Genomic DNA, 17,771 nt, shown 5'->3' with positions numbered 1-17,771 from the left:
GAAACCTAATCTGCAAATTGGATCTTTTAGACAAAATTTTCCTTAGTCCTGTTCACTTTCATGCACGTGCACACTCGCTCACACTCCATTTGTACAATAGCAGGTTTTCTCTTGATTCTGGGTGGGAGCCAGCCTATTGGTGAGAATGAACAGCATGTTCTGGAATCCAGTTCAGACACCAGATTATGTGCGAAGACAGCACAATAAAATAGAGTGGGTGGCTGGTTTTCCCAGCATGATTATGTTAACAAACAGGCTGGATCGTGCCCATTGTCAGGGCTATAAGCTATTGACTGCATTTCTTATGTAAGGACTCGAACTCAAAAGCACCTGTAATGTGACTTTTTGGTCGAGTTTGATCTCTGGCTGTCAGTATCTAAAGTGTGTCCTCTTTTGGGCAATGTTTTGACATTTAATGTGGATGTGTTTACAGTTGTTTCAGCACAGTTCTCCTTTTTTCTTCTGTGCCCTCACTGTCCTTGCCCTCATTTGCCCACACTGACGATTAACCTGATTGGTTGTGGCGACCCCTGTGATTTTGTTGATGTTGTGAGTACATTGTGATGTTGCAGGTGCCCAGAAAATAAATTGCAAGAGTTGCTGCAGCCAGTTGGATGAAACAATAGTGTGGACAAATGAGGGCTGCTGAGGGCAAGTGAGGGCAGAAGCGAAAAAGTAAAGGTGCTGAGAAGCAGCAGTTGCTGCCAGGCAAACAAAGGGGTGCATAAGAGCATAAAAACATGTAAATATTTGGCAAGGTGTGTCTTTTGAGTAATTTGTTTGGCTTGTTGAATCTGTTAACTTAGAGGCAGGTGTGAAAGTCAGACATAACCAGTTGGAGTATAAGGAAAATTTGGAAAGCGGAGTGCACTTTTGCCTGCCCACCCATTATTTTATTTATTTTATTTTATTTATGAGATTTGTTAGACGCCCATCTGGCAGACAGGGGTGTGGAGTCAGAGTCGTGGAGTCGGAAGCAATTTTGGGTGGAGTCAGAGTCGAAGTTGGTAGAAATGTACCAATTACGACTCCGGCTTCAAAACAAATTTTGATTGACAATTAAAAAAAATATATAAATTCAAAATGTCAAAGAAGCTTCCCATGAAGTCAGCTGTAGTTGAGCATTTCACCATAACTCAAGATGGAAAACATTTTGTGTGTCAGTGTATGACACAGGACCCAGATGAAGACAAATGCTGTGATGCCAAGATCAGCGCATATTCAGGCAGTGCAGAGCTTGGAAAAGTTACTTTTTTTGAACTACAACTCCCATCAGCCCCAGCCAGCATGGCCACTGGGTTGGGCTGATGGGAGTTGTAGTTCAAAAAAGTAACTTTTCCAGGCTTTGAGGCAGTGATAAAAATGCTCCTATGAGAGCTTCCTATTTAAAAAGACATTTACAGCCCTTTCCAGGGCTGTGGAGTCGGAAGCAATTTGGGGTGGAGTCAGAGTCGGACAGTAGAAAAATAGAGGAGTCGGAGTCGAAGGTTTGGCGTACCGACTCCACAGCCCTGCTGGCAGAGGTTAATCTGCAACTCTGGGTGAGTTACAACCATTATGTTACAATGAGCGTAAGAAGAGCCCTGCTGGGTCACGCTACTGGTGCATCTAGTCCAGCGTCCTGTTTTCACAGGATGGGAAGTCTAGAAGCAGCACTGGAGCGCAACAGTGCTTCTCCCCGCTTGCGATTCCCAGCAACTGGTATTGAGAAGCTCACTGCCCCCAGCAGTGAAGGGTAGAGCACAGCCGTCAGGGTTAGTAGTCACTTCTGCCCCATGAATTTGGCCAATCCTCTTTGAAAGCCATCCAAGCTGGTGGCCACCGCTGTCCCTTGCGGGAGCCAATTCCATACTTGAACAATGCGCTATGTGTATAGGGTCTCTGGTAGCAGCCATTTTAGTTTTCCCACAATGCCTTAGTTTTGTTGTTGAGCACTGTGTGACAATAAAGTGGCACCTCTCCAACCCAGCTGCCCAGCACCAATTGATCGTTGTGTTGCTGCTAGATAAACCTGGGGCGGGGTGGGGGAGACTTTGCCGAGTGACGGTCAGTGAGTGAGAAACAGCAACCAGCAGAAGAGCTGGTGATGGCTGGTGGAGCGGAAGGCAGGGAATCCAACAGTAGGCGGAGCCAGAGCCAGTGACTGGCAGAGCCAACTAGTGTTAATTTTGTCCCCATCCTCCTCCCTGCTTAGTTCAAAAGGGCGAGACTTAAGATTTCTAGGCCCCCATCTGCACTCTATGTTTATTTTTTATGTAATTGTTTTAAAATTATCTTTTTGACGGAAAATAAAAATAAAAGAAATTAAAGAAAAAGATCTGATACATCTCACGCGGCTTGTGTATATGCATAACAAAAACCCATTGCCAATTATATATATAAGTAGCATACCATCAAAAACATAAACACAATTACACAGATAGAGCAAAACAAAGAAAATAATTTGTTTGGATGCTTATTCTCCTGGAACATGTGGTTCCAAACAATAATAAAACTTGCCCAGTTTTCTATATATTTATTTATTTGTCCATTTTTTCTCTTACATAGGAAATGCAATGAATCTTTATTGCTCAGAGCCGTAGGCTACCACAGTTTGAACACATGTAAAAGGAAAATAAAAATACGTACTAAAATACAAGCCATATTTCGCAAAACACGCTTCAACAACATACAGTAAAAGAACAACAGTACATTTCAAATAAAATCTCCTCTTCTGAGCAGAAGATACCCTGACCCGCCCCATGTCTTAGTGTATAAATACTACAGTCATAATCTCTTAAATAATCAAATTGATGTTACCCCAGATTCTGTTAAACCGGTCAAGAATAGATTGTGCTTTAGGTTGCTTCCATTGTTTTGCAATTTCAATTTTTGCTCATGGTAATAATCCGCACTGTACATTTAAAGCAGTATCATATCACTTTTAGTAGTTATCATTTCCCCCCCCCACCAAATCCTGGGAACTGTAGTTTGTTAAGGGTGCCTAGAGTTGTTAGGAGACCCTTATTCTCACAGAACTGCAATTATCACTCCCTCTTCCCAGCTGGGAATTGCAGCTCTGTGAGGAGAATGACTATTATTATTTTATTATTTATTGCATTTATATACCACCCCATAGCTGAAGCTCTCTGGGCGGTTTACAACAATTAAAACATTAAAAAAATATATACAAATTTTAAAAACACATTTTTAAAAAGCCATTTAAAAACACATGCTAAAATTCCTGGGAGAAGAGGAAAGTCTTGACCTGGTGCCAGGTGCACCTCGTCAAGACGATCGTTCCATAATTTGGGGGCCACCACTGAGAAGGCCCTCTCCCTTGTTGCCAGACTCCCAGCTTCCCTCGGAGGAGGCACCCGGAGGAGAGCCTTGGATGTGGAGCATAGTGTACGAGTGCGTTCGTGTCAGGAGAGGCAGTCCATCAGGTATTGTGGTCCCAAGCCGTGTAAGGCTTTATAGGTTAAAACCAGCACCTTGAATTGAGCTCGGAAACATACAGGCAGCCAATGCAAGCAGGCCAGAATCACAGTCTCTTCACAACTCCCAGCACCCTTTATGAGCTACAGTTCCCAGGATTCTTTGGGGGAAGCCATGACTGTTTAAAGTGTTATTGTACTGTTTTAAATGTGTGGTGCAGATGGCGTCTGAGGAGGAGGAAGTTGATAGACATTTCCACCAGCTTTTAAGTAAGAAGGCAGGCAGGAGGGGCTGGCTGAGGGCAGAGTGAGGTTGGTCGGGCAGTGCCCCTTTCACCCTAGTGGACCAACCCCCTCCCTTGTATGAACAATCTGGACCTCATGAGGGGCAGCCAATGGCTTAACTCAGCAAGAACACTGGAGGAATGCAGCAGACCTTGGAGCTATATATATTAAGCTGAGGCATGGGATTGGATCTCAGGGATCACCTGATGCTAGATGCTAGAACCAGGAGGATTCTGGGTTGTTTGTTGTCCCAGCTTGAACCTGTCCGTAGTCTCCTGCTCTCACCTGATGTCTGGATAACAGAATCAGAACCTGTCCCTCAGGGGGCAGCTGCTTCGAGCCCACCCCACCTGACAGTGACGCCACCTAAAGTACCATTTGTGCTCATGTGAAGATGTTTGGGGGAAAGAGGAGGAGGGGGGGAGCATTCCTCAAAGAAGCAGTTGTCTCGTGCAAGCGCATGTTAGCTGTGTTCTTATATCATCTGGTGTTGGAATGAGTTTCCGGAACACTCTGCAAATCTCTTGCTTCGTGACTTGGATCTCAGCCTGTTTTTTTTAAAAAAAAACTTATCAAACTGTGCTTTTTCCCAACGTGCCTCTTGGTTTTATGTGGTGGATCTTGTCCCCCCCCCCGGTTGTCTTCTGTTTTTGATGTTGTAGGTCAAAGCCTGTATCTTAAGAAGCTGACACGAGTGCTGGACTACAACTCCCATCAGCCCCAGCTAGCATGGTCCATGGTCGGGGATGATGGGAGCTGTAGTCCTGCAACATCTGGAGGGTCGCAGACATTCCCCACCCCTGGTGACAGGGCTAAGAGTTTGAGTTTTGAATTGGGGAAGTCTCCTGTTCAAATCTTACCTCTGGACTCACCGCATGGCCTTAGGCAAGCCACTCCCTCTCACCCTTAGTGTTTCTCCTCTCGCCTGTGCAGTATGAGGAATACAAATATTGACTTCCCTTGCAGCAGGGAGTGCACAATTGGTAGCCCTTGGCTTAATTTTGTGAAGGCAGCAAGAGCATAAAAGAGAGGGAAAAGGGGGGTGACAGAGAGATAAAAGGTGGTGCCCCATATGCTTTTGCCTCTGACTTCTGACTTCTGACTCTGACTCTGCTCAGTGGTGGAGCATCTGCTTGGCGTTCAGAAGGTCCCAGGTTGAACTCCCAGCACCACCTCCAGCTAGGACTGGGACAGATTCCCATCAAAAACCCTGAAGAGCAGCTGCCAGTCAGTGTAGACGATACGGAGCAAGCTGGACCAAAGATATGACTCAGTGTTAGGTAGCTCCCTGTGTTGCCATTGTGTGGCCCTCAACAGCAAAACGATTCCACTCGCCCACCTACTTTACAGGGTTGTTTGCAAACAATGCTGGCTCCAGAATTTGTGGGAAGGGAGAGCTCTCTGTGTGAGTCACTTTCCTACCCTTGAAGGCACCCACTTGCTTGCCCTCCCCCTCCAGATCCAATCCATACAAGCACCCAGAGAGGGAGAGCAAGGCAGGCCGGGGTGCTGCTGTATGTCCCCACTCTTGTAACTCCTTGCATGTGCAGAGAAGCAGGTGAACACAGGCGGCATTGCAAAAGAGGACATGCAGCGGAAGGATGTGGGCAATGGCAAGTGCCCAATGATGCCTGCTTTTGGTGCCCGTCCTTGTAAGAGCTGAGGTGTCCAGGTTGGCTACCCCAGGCTTTTAAGGTGGCAAATTACTTTCCCTGCCCCCTAATCAGCAATGCTGAGTTTTCGTGGTATCTTCTAGACTTGTGTATGTGTAACACTTGGGTGGGCAGATCTTTGTATATGTTTTGGCACCGATGCCGTTCCAGGAAAGGTCACTGCACAATGCTGGCTGCTTGGTTCTAGGGGGAGTGCAGCGTTGGTGGAGTGCAAGACCCAGCCAGCTTTTCCCGCATCTGTCTCGTCACTGTTTCAAAGCTGGGAGTGACTGGACCATCCAATTGGAAATGAAATCCTCGTTCCTTTGTTCAGCCTTGTTAAAAAAAACATGCATGCAAAGCAAGGCGGTACTCTTGGTGAAACAGCTGTTTCTTGTCACCATATGAGCCACAGCAGGGACTCAGTTCCTTACCTGGCGATCTTCTTTTTTTCTGAACATGTCACAACCACAAAGAGTGATTAATTCATTCCCCAAATACTAGGGGGTGGAGGGTGAATCTTTCTGCAAATATATCCTGAATGAATAAGTTGTAGTCCTTCTAAAATTCACACATAAACACTTCTCTTTTCTGCAGAGGATACCGGAAGAGTTGACCCTTGATGCCTTACTAGAAATGAATGAGTCGAAAGTGAAAGACACCATGAAGAGGTGTGGGGCCAGTCCTGAGGAATGCTCCCGGCTCAACGGGGCTCTCGCCTGCTTACGGAAAGTGACCCGGACAGGTACAAAAAAAAGGTTTCCTTTGCTGTTTCTGGAGATCAGTGGGTCCTCCAGTGGTAGATCTCAGCTATGGTAAAGGAGATGGCCTCTTGGGGGTGGCTGGGATCCGTTGGGACTGGTGGGGCGGAAAGTGGGAAGCCCAACAGGAGGTGGCGCCAGAGCCAATGATAGCAGTGGTGGCTGTTGCCCATTGGGACTGGTAGGGCGGAAGTCAGGGAGCCCAACAGGAGGTGGCACCAGAGCCAATGATAGCAGTGGTGGCTGTTGCCCATTGGGACTGGTAGGGCGGAAGTCAGGGAGCCCAACAGGAGGTGGCGCCAGAGCCAATGATAGGCAGAGCCAACTCATTCTTAGTTTTCTCCCTAGTCTTCCCCTCTGCTGAGTTGCATAAGGGCAACACTGAGACGAAGGAGGAGGAAACTTGACAGGCAGAGCCGCCCCTTGGTCTGGTTGTGTTAGATGCAGCCTGGCTGTCCACGTTTGAAGTTAGTGGGGCAGTGCCCCATTCACCCTAACGGATCAGCCTCCTTTGGGGAGAGGAAGCATTCCCCAAGATCATTGGGGCCTGAGCCGTTTAGGGCTTGCACCTACTCCTTTTACCTAGTGCAAGGTGAATACGTGCAGTTGGTGATAGGTTGCCATGTGTCTTGCTTTACAGAGAAGATTCCTTTATTTACCCAAAGATCATCTCACCCCTTATATACCCAATCGATCAATGCACTTTGCAAGAGAGGGCCTCCTGCAGATACTATCCAGTCAGGAGGTACGTTCTGCGCAATGTCTGAATCGAGCCTGTTATATGGCAGCACCTGTCCTTTGCAACTCCCTTCAGTTACATATCAGCCTCTGTTGTCTTTTCAGTGCCTATTGAAGGCCTTCCTTGTTCAGCAAGTCTTGTAAGTGAAGATCAGCGGTGTCACTAGCGGGAGTGCGGGGGTGTGTGCAGACCTCAGGTGCATGCCCTCCCAGGGGCATGGACGAGGTGGCTGGGCTTGCGCACACACTCGAAGCCAGCCACCCCGTCCATGCCCCTGGGAGGTCATGAGAAGGCCTGGGAACGCCGGCGCGCCTCCCTCGCCCTGCTGACGCTGCTCCTGGTCTCGCTCGCCTGCCCGCCTCCGAGGAGGAGTTGGAGCAGCCTTGCCGGGCAACGGTGCGGGGCGGCTCTGGGTGTCACCTCCCTCATGGTGACACCTGGGTGCGGGCCGCACCCTCCGCAACCCAGTAGTGACGCCCCTGGTGAAGATCTTTATCCCGGTCTGCATCTGTATTGGATTTGAAATTGTTAATTGGTTTTAGAAATGGAATTGTTTTGTACGTATAGAATTGTATTTAACATTTCACATCTAGATTTTTTTTTTAAAAGTGTTTTTTATTGTTGATGCTTTTGCTGTGGAAATGGCTTTGAGATACTTTATGGGAAGCGGTTCATAAATGGAATCAAATAAATAAATGAAATATTTATTTGTAAGATTTTTTACCCACTCTTCACCATGAGCAGCAGAGCGAGTTCGGCAGCAGGGCGAGGAGGCCAGGGACCCCCACTCTGCCCGTCTGTTCCCTGACCTCAACTAAACTGCAGTCCCCAATCCATTGACGTAATAAACCTTAAACAAAACTATGCAGGTAAGAAGCCAGCAGGGGTGTGGGGGCTTTCCAGTATTTTGCACCGCCTGCAGCATGTACGACTATCTGCCTGTTGGACAGAAGTCGTGGGTGTGCTCTCGGTGCAATGAGCTCCTGGCTCTCCGGGAACGACTTCATTTCCTTGAGGCCAAGGTGGCTGACCTGGAAAAGCTGAGAGAGGTAGAGAGGTGTGTGGAGGAGGCTTTCAGGGATGTTATAGCTGTGTCCCACTCCAACGATGATAGCTCTTCTGCTATCATGGAGAACGATGGTCTCAGGGAAGGAGAGTATCCAGCTGAGGAAGAGGGAAATGATCCCTTTGAAGGGACCCATTCCTTGGGGGATGAGCAGCTATCCTCTTGTGCCGAGGATATATCTCCAGGGGGTGGAGGGATCCTTGTAGTGGGTGATTCGATCATTAGGAACATAGACAGTGGGGTGTGTGATGGGCGTGTAGACCGCAAGGTGTTTTGCCTGCCTGGTGCGAAGGTTGCGGATATCGTCCGTCGTTTAGATAGTTTGGTAGACAGTGCTGGGAAGGAGTCAGTGGTCGTGGTGCACGTTGGCACCAACGACATGGGGAAATGCAGCCGTGAGGTCCTGGAAGCAAAATTTAGGTTGCTAGGTAGGATGCTGAAAGCCAGGACCTCCAAGGTGGCTTTCTCTGAAATGCTACCGGTTCCACGCGCAGGACCAGCCAGACAGGCCCAGCTTCGCAGTCTCAATGCGTGGATGAGACGATGGTGTCGGGTGGAAGGGTTTGGATTTGTTAGGCACTGGGGAACATTTTGGGACAAGCTGGGCCTGTACAAAAGGGACGGGCTCCACTTGAACCAGAATGGAACCAGACTGCTGGCACTTAAAATTAAAAAGGTGGCAGAGCAGCTTTTAAACTGACTGAGGGGGGAAACCCGACAGGAGCTGAGAAAGGTCCGGTTCGGAATAAACCTCCCCCCTGGGATAAAAACCAAAGAAATGATGAAATTTTAAAAGGGGTAGGCCTAGAAGTAGGCATTGTGAGAGCAGGGGCACAGGATATAAATTCAGAAGAGCAAAATTACCACAGGCCAAACCACAAGTGCCAAAGACACTTGAAGAGAGACACTGCTTACAAGTGCCTGTACGCTAATGCTAGGAGCCTGCGAACCAAGATGGGAGAACTGGAGTGCTTGGTCTTAGAGGAGAGCATTGATCTAGTGAGCATAACGGAGACCTGGTGGAATGGAGAAAACCAGTGGGATACGGTTATCCCTGGATATAAACTATATCGGAAGGACAGGGAAGGACGTATTGGTGGCGGAGTCGCTGTATATGTGAAAGAAGGCATTGAATCCAGCAAGCTCGAAACCCCCAAAGAGGCAGACTCTTCCACAGAATCGTTGTGGGTGGTGATACCATGCCCCAGGAGGGACTTAATACTGGGAACGATCTATCATCCCCCTGATCAAAATGCTCAGGGAGACCTTGAGATGAGATATGAAATTGAGGAAGCATCCAAACTAGGAAATGTGGTAGTAATGGGTGACTTCAACTACCCGGACATAGACTGGCCGCATATGTGTTCCAGTCATGACAAAGAAGCAAAATTTCTAGATATTCTAAATGACTATTCCCTAGACCAGTTGGTCATGGAACCGACCAGAGGGACGGCAACCCTGGACTTAATCCTCAGTGGGGACCGGGACCTGGTGTGAGATGTAAGTGTTGTTGAACCGATTGGGAGCAGTGACCACAGTGCTATTAAATTAAACATACATGTCAATGGCCAATTGCCAAGAAAATCCAACACGGTCACATTTGACTTCAAAAGAGGAAACTTCACAAAAATGAGGGGATTGGTAAAAAGAAAGCTGAAAAACAAAGTCCAGAGGGTCACATCACTCGAAAATGCTTGGAAGTTGTTTAAAAACACTATATTAGAAGCTCAACTGGAGTGCATACCGCAGATCAGAAAAGGTACCGCCAGGGCCAAGAAGATGCCAGCATGGTTAACGAGCAAAGTCAAGGAAGCTCTTAGAGGCAAAAAGTCTTCCTTCAAAAAATGGAAGTCTTGTCCGAATGAAGAAAATAAAAAAGAACACAAACTCTGGCAAAAGAAATGCAAGAAGACAATAAGGGATGCTAAAAAAGAATTTGAGGAGCACATTGCTAAGGACATAAAAACCAACAACAAAAAATTCTATAAATACATTCAAAGCAGGAGACCATCTAGGGAGACGATTGGACCCTTGGATGATAAGGGAGTCAAAGGTGTACTAAAGAACGATAAGGAGATTGCAGAGAAGCTAAATGAATTCTTTGCATCTGTCTTCACAGTGGAAGATATAGGGCAGATCCCTGAACCTGAACTAACATTTGCAGGAAGGGATTCTGAGGAACTGAGACAAATAGTGGTAATGAGAGAGGAAGTTCTAAGCTTAATGGACAATATAAAAACTGACAAATCACCAGGCCCGGATGGCATCCACCCGAGAGTTCTCAAAGAACTCAAATGTGAAATTGCTGATCTGCTAACTAAAATATGTAACTTGTCCCTTGGGTCCTCCTCCGTGCCTGAGGACTGGAAAGTGGCAAATGTAACGCCAATCTTCAAAAAGGGATCCAGAGGGGATCCCGGAAATTACAGGCCAGTTAGCTTAACTTCTGTCCCTGGAAAACTGGTAGAAAGTATTATTAAAGCTAGATTAACTAAGCACATAGAAGAACAAGCCTTGCTGAAGCAGAGCCAGCATGGCTTCTGCAAGGGAAAGTCCTGTCTCAGTAACCTATTAGAATTCTTTGAGAGTGTCAACAAGCATATAGATAGAGGTGATGCAGTGGACATAGTGTACTTAGACTTTCAAAAAGTGTTTGACAAGGTACCTCACCAAAGGCTTCTGAGGAAGCTTAGCAGTCATGGAATAAGAGGAGAGGTCCTCTTGTGGATAAGGAATTGGTTAAGAAGCAGAGAGTAGGAATAAACGGCCAGTTCTCCCAATGGAGGGCTGTAGAAAGTGGAGTCCCTCAAGGATCGGTATTGGGACCTGTACTTTTCAACTTGTTCATTAATGACCTAGAATTAGGAGTGAGCAGTGAAGTGGCCAAGTTTGCTGATGACACTAAATTGTTCAGGGTTGTTAAAACAAAAAGGGATTGCGAAGAGCTCCAAAAAGACCTCTCCAAACTGAGTGAATGGGCAGAAAAATGGCAAATGCAATTCAATATAAACAAGTGTAAAATTATGCATATTGGAGCAAAAAATCTGAATTGCACATATACGCTCATGGGGTCTGAACTGGCGGTGACTGACCAGGAGAGAGACCTCGGGGTTGTAGTGGACAGCACGATGAAAATGTCGACCCAGTGTGCGGCAGCTGTGAAAAAGGCAAATTCCATGCTAGCGATAATTAGGAAAGGTATTGAAAATAAAACAGCCGATATCATCATGCCGTTGTATAAATCTATGGTGCGGCCGCATTTGGAATACTGTGTACAGTTCTGGTCGCCTCATCTCAAAAAGGATATTATAGAGTTGGAAAAGGTTCAGAAGAGGGCAACCAGAATGATCAAGGGGATGGAGCGACTCCCTTACGAGGAAAGGTTGCAGCATTTGGGGCTTTTTAGTTTAGAGAAAAGGTGGGTCAGAGGAGACATGATAGAAGTGTATAAAATTATGCATGGCATTGAGAAAGTGGATAGAGAAAAGTTCTTCTCCCTCTCTCATAATACTCGTGGACATTCAAAGAAGCTGAATGTTGGAAGATTCAGGACAGACAAAAGGAAGTACTTCTTTACTCAGCGCATAGTTAAACTATGGAATTTGCTCCCACAAGATGCAGTAATGGCCACCAGCTTGGGTGGCTTTAAAAGAAGATTAGACAAATTCATGGAGGACAGGGCTATCAATGGCTACTAGCCGTGATGGCTGTGCTCTGCCACCCTAGTCAGAGGCAGCATGCTTCTGAAAACCAGTTGCTGGAAGCCTCAGGAGGGGAGAGTGTTCTTGCACTCGGGTCCTACTTGCGGGCTTCCCCCAGGCCCCTGGTTGGCCACTGTGAGAACAGGATGCTGGACTAGATGGGCCACTGGCCTGATCCAGCAGGCTCTTCTTATGTTCTTATGTTCTTATGTTATAAGGTCGCAGGGTGGGTTAGACCGATATAATGTATAGTTAGAAAAACAAATAAAAAGTTACAATGTTGTTAAAAAAAGAAAAAGCACAAGTAAACCTGTTCCAACTAGAACCAGAATTAGCAAAAAGAGTTGAGGATCTCATACAAGAAAAATACATTGAAGGTGGCCTCTATTTGAGGGGCAGTCCAAGTCTGGTTTTAAGATAAGGAACCATAAAAAGGTATAAAATGAGCCTTGACGTTGCCCATCAACAGTTAGTGATGATGGTTAGTTGTACTCGCCCAGAGACAGATTCCTTAAAGGAATTCTCTAAAGAATTTCATTGTTCAACGTGTGCTGGGACCCCCTTGGGCTAAAATGTAATTCTATACTGTATGGGTGGTATTCAATGCTAGTCCTACTCAGAGTAGACTCACTGAAGTTAATGGACATGACTAACGTAGGTTCGTTCATTTCAATGGGTCTCTCCTGAGTAGGACTTAGCTGAATACAACCCTTTGCATTTTTGTGAAGACCAATGGTTTTCTAACTTGACTGACCTGAATTAGCAGCACCTGGTCAGCAGACTTAGCAAGGCACCCTTGGTGTCTTCCCTACTAAGGTGAGATGTGTTGCATTTCTATTTAAAATTATAGCAATGACTTCTGAATTTGCATCTATTACACATAAGCTGTCATATGTGAATTGGCACCTTCTTTCTCTCTCTCTCTCTCTTTTGATGATATAAATTCTCTTTTCTGGCAATGCGCATCTGACCACCTTACTTGGTGAGTAGGTGGCCGTTCTTCCTCTTGAGATGTGCTGGCTCCTTTCCTCTCTTCATTTTGACAGCTGGGAACAATTGTTGTTCTCCACACTTCTTGTTATGATTGCCTTTATTTTTGGCTTCTTCTTTTTTGTCCCCTGATTTTGTTTTTTTCTGTCTTCATTTTGGTGGGTTTTTTCCTTGGTTTAATTGTTTTAACATGTTGTGTGCTGGTTTGTTTTGGGAGGGAGTTGGGCTGAAAAGTGGTCTAGAAATAAGCTTGTTTGCTTATGAGTGATCAAGGAACATTATCTCAGCAATCCACTTACAATAATCCAGCAAGGTAGTTTGGTATTGGCCAGTGAAGGTGCAGTTGCTCTAGTGCAGGGGTTCCCAAACCAGGTGCAGTTGCTCTAGTGCAGGGCTTCCCAAACCAGCTGTCTGCAAGCTTCATTCAGGTAGTCTGGGCATGACTATGAAAAATACAATTAGAAATTATGCAGCATCTCGTACAATGCATTACAATTGTTAGAACAAGCAAAAAAATAGTTAAGTGGTCTGCCAACACCCTCAGCAATTTTCAAGTGGGAAAAATGTTTGGGAACCACTGCTTTAGCCTTTGTGCTTTCCTTTGCCCTCCCCATCCCTTTTTCCTTTTGTATCTTGTATAAAAGAGTAGTCTTTTGTCTTTTTAAGTGTTTGATAATAATAATATTAACCCATATTGCGGACGGAGCTCTGGCGATGAAATTAGGTGGCCTCAGGCAAGCCAGTATGAGCCTATGGTTTTGTGGTGAGATCTTGAATGAGCAACTTGCTAGCCACTATCCTATATTACATGCAGGAGATTTAGGGTACCTCCATACTGTTAGCATTTTGTGCATTAACCACATACTGGAACTTTAGGTTTGTACAATTAAAGTGGATTAAAGTGCTCTGTCACCCTAGCGCAACAAATACACTTAAAAACAACAACAGACATTGCAGTTTTGGAAAGTGACTGGGAAATGCATAAGAAAAATGTGGGATGGACGGATGATTAACGGGAAGACATCTATACACCCCGCAAGCAGATCAGGATGAATGCAGGACAAATGCTCTATATCAGCCCCGTAACCAATTCAGCACAAATGCTCAGTAAAGACCGGACATACCCTAACCACCGTGTAAACTTTGTGCAAACAAATCAGGATGAGTGCTCAGTGAAGCCTGTGCAGTCAGCTACTTGGTAGTCTGTCTATTGCTAACTAACATAAGAGAAGCCCTTCTGGATCGGGCCAAAGATCTACCTGGTCCTGTATCCCAGTGGCCAACCAGGCTTCTATGAGAGGCCCACCAGCAGGACATGAGGGCAACAAATCTCTCTTGTGGTTGTTCCCTGCTATTCATAGCCATGCTGCTCTGAGTCCTAAAAATAGGTTTCAGCAGTCATGGCTCGCAGCCACTGGACATCCTCCATGAATCTGTCTGATCCCCTTTCTTAAAGCCATCTTACTGTGATCTTCTATCCATGCACAGGTGGAGAGTACAAAGACGACCTTGTGTGGAATGCGTCGGACATGCGCCGTGAACCTGGTTTGATGCCCCCTTCGGAACTCTCCCCCAGCCCCATCTCACTGACATGGACTCACGGCGCCTTGCCACCTTTGAAGGGCAACGGTCCGCAGGCCCGCTCTGTCTCCGTGTCTACAATCCTGTCATCGGACGTCGCCTCGAGCCAAGGCCCTCCCACCTGTGCCAATAACCTCTTGGAGTCGTTTGCTTTGCCCACCCACTGTGGGAGGCGGAACCTTAGGACTCCCCACAACCTCGCCATTACGCCGCCCACGACACCCCAGCTCAAGAGAGGAAAGCCGCCACGGACTCCTCCACCGCCGAGCCGGAAGGTTTTTCAACTGCTTCCCAACTTCCCGACCCTCACAAGGAGCAAATCCCATGAATCGCAGCTTGGCAACAGGATTGATGAAGTTCCTCCGATGAAGTGAGCATCTTCCTTTGACCCCAACCTTTTGTGGGCTTGTTAACATGGAAGGGTTGCAGTTTTGATGTGGGATGGGCGAATCTTGTCAGTTTCAGTTTCTCTCATTTTCCCAGTCTTAAATTCAGATTTCCACATTTCTACATCGGTCTGCTAATCATGAAAATTCAGCAGTGCTTTAGTGTAAATTTCTCTTAGGGTACACATGTTTGTATGAAATTTTGCCTATTGTAAACATTTTTACAAAACAATTTTCTCTAATATATTGGATTTTTTTATATTATTTTCACAAACATAGCCACTTTTATGGACACTTTACTCCAGTATGTGCATTTTTGTACAGAGTGCTTGTCTGGAGAACCACACTGCAAAATTCAGAGAGGTGCAAATTTCAAAGGCTGGCTATGTTTCAGTTCTTATATTATTTTGGAAAGTGTGAATTTGGTAGGTTTGCCTTTAAATGCAAACTGAACTGAATTTCTCCCCCTTCCCAATGTGCAGAGGCAGACCATTGGTTCATCATATCATAATTAATATTATTTTTATTTTACTTATTTAACAGGATATATGTATTTCGCTTAACCATCAAAATCTCTAAGCGATTTACATAAAATATTAAAATTGCCAATGAAATCAAATGTTACATACAAGTTAGCCTAAAATTTTTCAAAATAAAATCAATTTCAAAATACACATTATAAAATAAAAATTCATATTAAAATAGATGTCAGATTTACATATCGGGGTAGCTGACGCTGAAAACTGTACAATGAAGGTGCCTGCCCAATATCAATGGACAGGGAGTTCCAAAGTATAGGTGCTGCCGCACCGTAGGATCAGTTCCTTGGAAGTGCAGAATGAACATTATGTGGCACTTTTAAAAGTGCCAGTTCTGCCAATGGAAGCGGCCGAGTGGGCATAGAATGGGGCAAGGTGATCCTTCAAGTAAATTGTTCCTACACTGGTTCCTCTTACCACAAGAGTTGCAACAGTATTGTGAGGCCAGCTGTTGCTGTTCCCATTTTACAGATGAGGAAAATCAAGGCTGGGGTAAGCACTGGCCTGCAGTCATTTAACATAAGGCCATCTGTTTAAAAAGAGACGTGAACTGAAGCCCCAAACTGTGCTCCTATTAACACCTCCTACTAGCAACAGATTGCGTCTTCCCAATCCAATTGGCTTTTTGGAACCAGAACCAAAAGTATTGCAAATATACAGCCCACAGGGAACATTACGATCAAGATGATCGCATCGCTGTGGCTCTTTGAGAGGTGTCATAGCTCAGTGGGAGAGGACATGTTTTGCTTGCAGAAGGTCCCTGGGTTAATCCCTGGCATCTCCAGGTAGGCTGTGAAAGCCCCCTGTCTGAAACCCTGGAGAGTCACTGCCACTCAGTGTAGAGCAATGCTCTTCAGTGGTGGGTCCCCAGATGTTGTTGGACTACAACTCCCATCATCCCTGACTGTTGGCTAAGCTGGCTGGGGATGATGGGGCTTGTAGTCCAACAGCATCTCAGGATCCAACATTAAAGGATATAGGAGTAGATGGACCCAGGGGGGAGGGCCTTAGCTCAGTGGCAGAGCATCTGCTTTGCATGCAGAAGGTCCCAGGTTCAGTCGCCAACGGCATCTCCAGGTAGGGCTGGGAGAGACTCCTGTCTTAAAAACTTGGCAGCTGCTGCCAGTTAGTGTAGACAGTATTGAGCTGGTCTGAGTCAATGTGAGGCATCTTGTGTTCCTATGGACCCAGTGGCCTGACTCCAACAGAAAGCAGCTTTGGATGTTTAATATACTCTTATGGCTTACGTCTAATTGTCACCCTCTGTGTTTTTCCTGTTGTGTCTTTCAGATTTGGTAAGAGATGCGTTATCTTGGCAATGTTTGCACCATCTATGGAGTGGTGCATGTGTGTGAAAATGCCACATCTATGGGTTTGAAGGATAGCCTTTCATACAGATCCCTGCTTATCTTCATCTGGAGCATTCTTCAAAACAGTAGGATCAAATGCTCACTCTTAAAGGGAATTTGGAAACAGAGCGAGAAAGAGAGAGGAAGAGACCCAGTTCACATGTAATGCTAAGCCAAACCATGAATAAGCATGAATGAGTGAGTGTGCAGGTGCTGACTGTGAAAATCACTACTGCTGCCCGGAGTTAAACTATGGTTTGGCTTAGTGTTATGTCCGTACTCAGACAAATAGTTTGTCTCCTCAAGGACAAACCATGAACGGTAAGCTGAGAACAAACATATAGCTCATGGTTGGAGCATAGTATCCAGGGGTGTAGGCTTCTGAGGTCTTGGGGGGTCTTAGACCCCTTACTGTTTTGGGAACAGGGTCCCAGCCGGGTCCCTGTATCTCCAGTGTTCTATGAGCCAATCAGCACAAAAGGGATGTGAAGGATCTTCTAACATGCTTCCTTGTCCTTTGCTGCTGATTGGAACCAATCAGAGGGAAGGGAGGTGAGTCAGCCACTGAGAAGACTCTTCTGAGTAGCAAACACTCTTCCGTTTTGTGCTGATTGGCTGATTGTTGCGGGGGAAGGACTGAAGAGTGTGGAGATGAGGATGGAGAGCAAGCAAGTAAGTAAGGGGGTGTGGCTCTGAGGGGGCATGGTGTGACTATTATGAAGAGGCCCATCACTTCTGAATTTGCCACTACGCTACTGATTGTATCATATAGGTAAGCCACCTGCTTCCCCCTACCCATGGATCAAATTCACTTGAGAAGTGGCAGAAAATGCACCCCTTCTTTTGCAGGGTGCACATGGTACTACAAAAGCTGTGTGTAGGGAGGGGTGCTGAGAGCTACTAGGCAGATGTGAGAACCTTTTGCTGAACTACAACTCCCATCAGTCTGGGATGTTTGCTGGGGTTGATGGGAGTTGTAGTTCAACAGCATCCAGAGGGCCAAAGGTTGCTAGGAGACCCCAATTCCCCTCCCAGAGCTACAATTCCCAGCATTTCGTGGGAATTGAATTGTAGTTCTGTGAGGGGAACAGGGGTCTCCTGACAACTCTCAGCACCCTTCACAAGCTACAGGACTATTTGGGGGACGCTATGACTGTTGAAGCGGGGTCATAGCGCTTTTAAAGTATGATGTGGATGTGGCCCCAGAGTGCCACAGGTCCCACCCCCTGCACACCCGTTTTACGCATTCAGGCCTACTACCGTCGCATCTAGGTCAGCCGGCTCTTTATAGGAATGGGTTGTTTTA

General features: G+C 46.2%; 1 protein-coding gene across 1 annotated transcript in view; it reads left to right on the top strand.

The window, feature by feature from the left end:
* The window catches only part of KSR1 (kinase suppressor of ras 1), a 158,993-nt gene that overhangs the window by 99,808 nt on the left and 41,414 nt on the right, over positions 1 to 17,771 (top strand). The window contains exons 3-5 of the mRNA XM_061604725.1: positions 5,951 to 6,098; positions 14,099 to 14,561; positions 16,407 to 16,411. Coding sequence (XP_061460709.1) covers positions 5,951 to 6,098; positions 14,099 to 14,561; positions 16,407 to 16,411 — 616 coding nt within the window. The remainder of the gene's footprint in view (positions 1 to 5,950; positions 6,099 to 14,098; positions 14,562 to 16,406; positions 16,412 to 17,771) is intronic.

The sequence above is a fragment of the Rhineura floridana genome, chromosome 21 (assembly GCF_030035675.1).
Source record: "Rhineura floridana isolate rRhiFlo1 chromosome 21, rRhiFlo1.hap2, whole genome shotgun sequence".
Lineage (NCBI taxonomy): Eukaryota > Metazoa > Chordata > Lepidosauria > Squamata > Rhineuridae > Rhineura > Rhineura floridana.
Note: the sequence above shows the minus strand (reverse complement) of the source record. Positions and strands in the feature narration are given on the sequence as shown.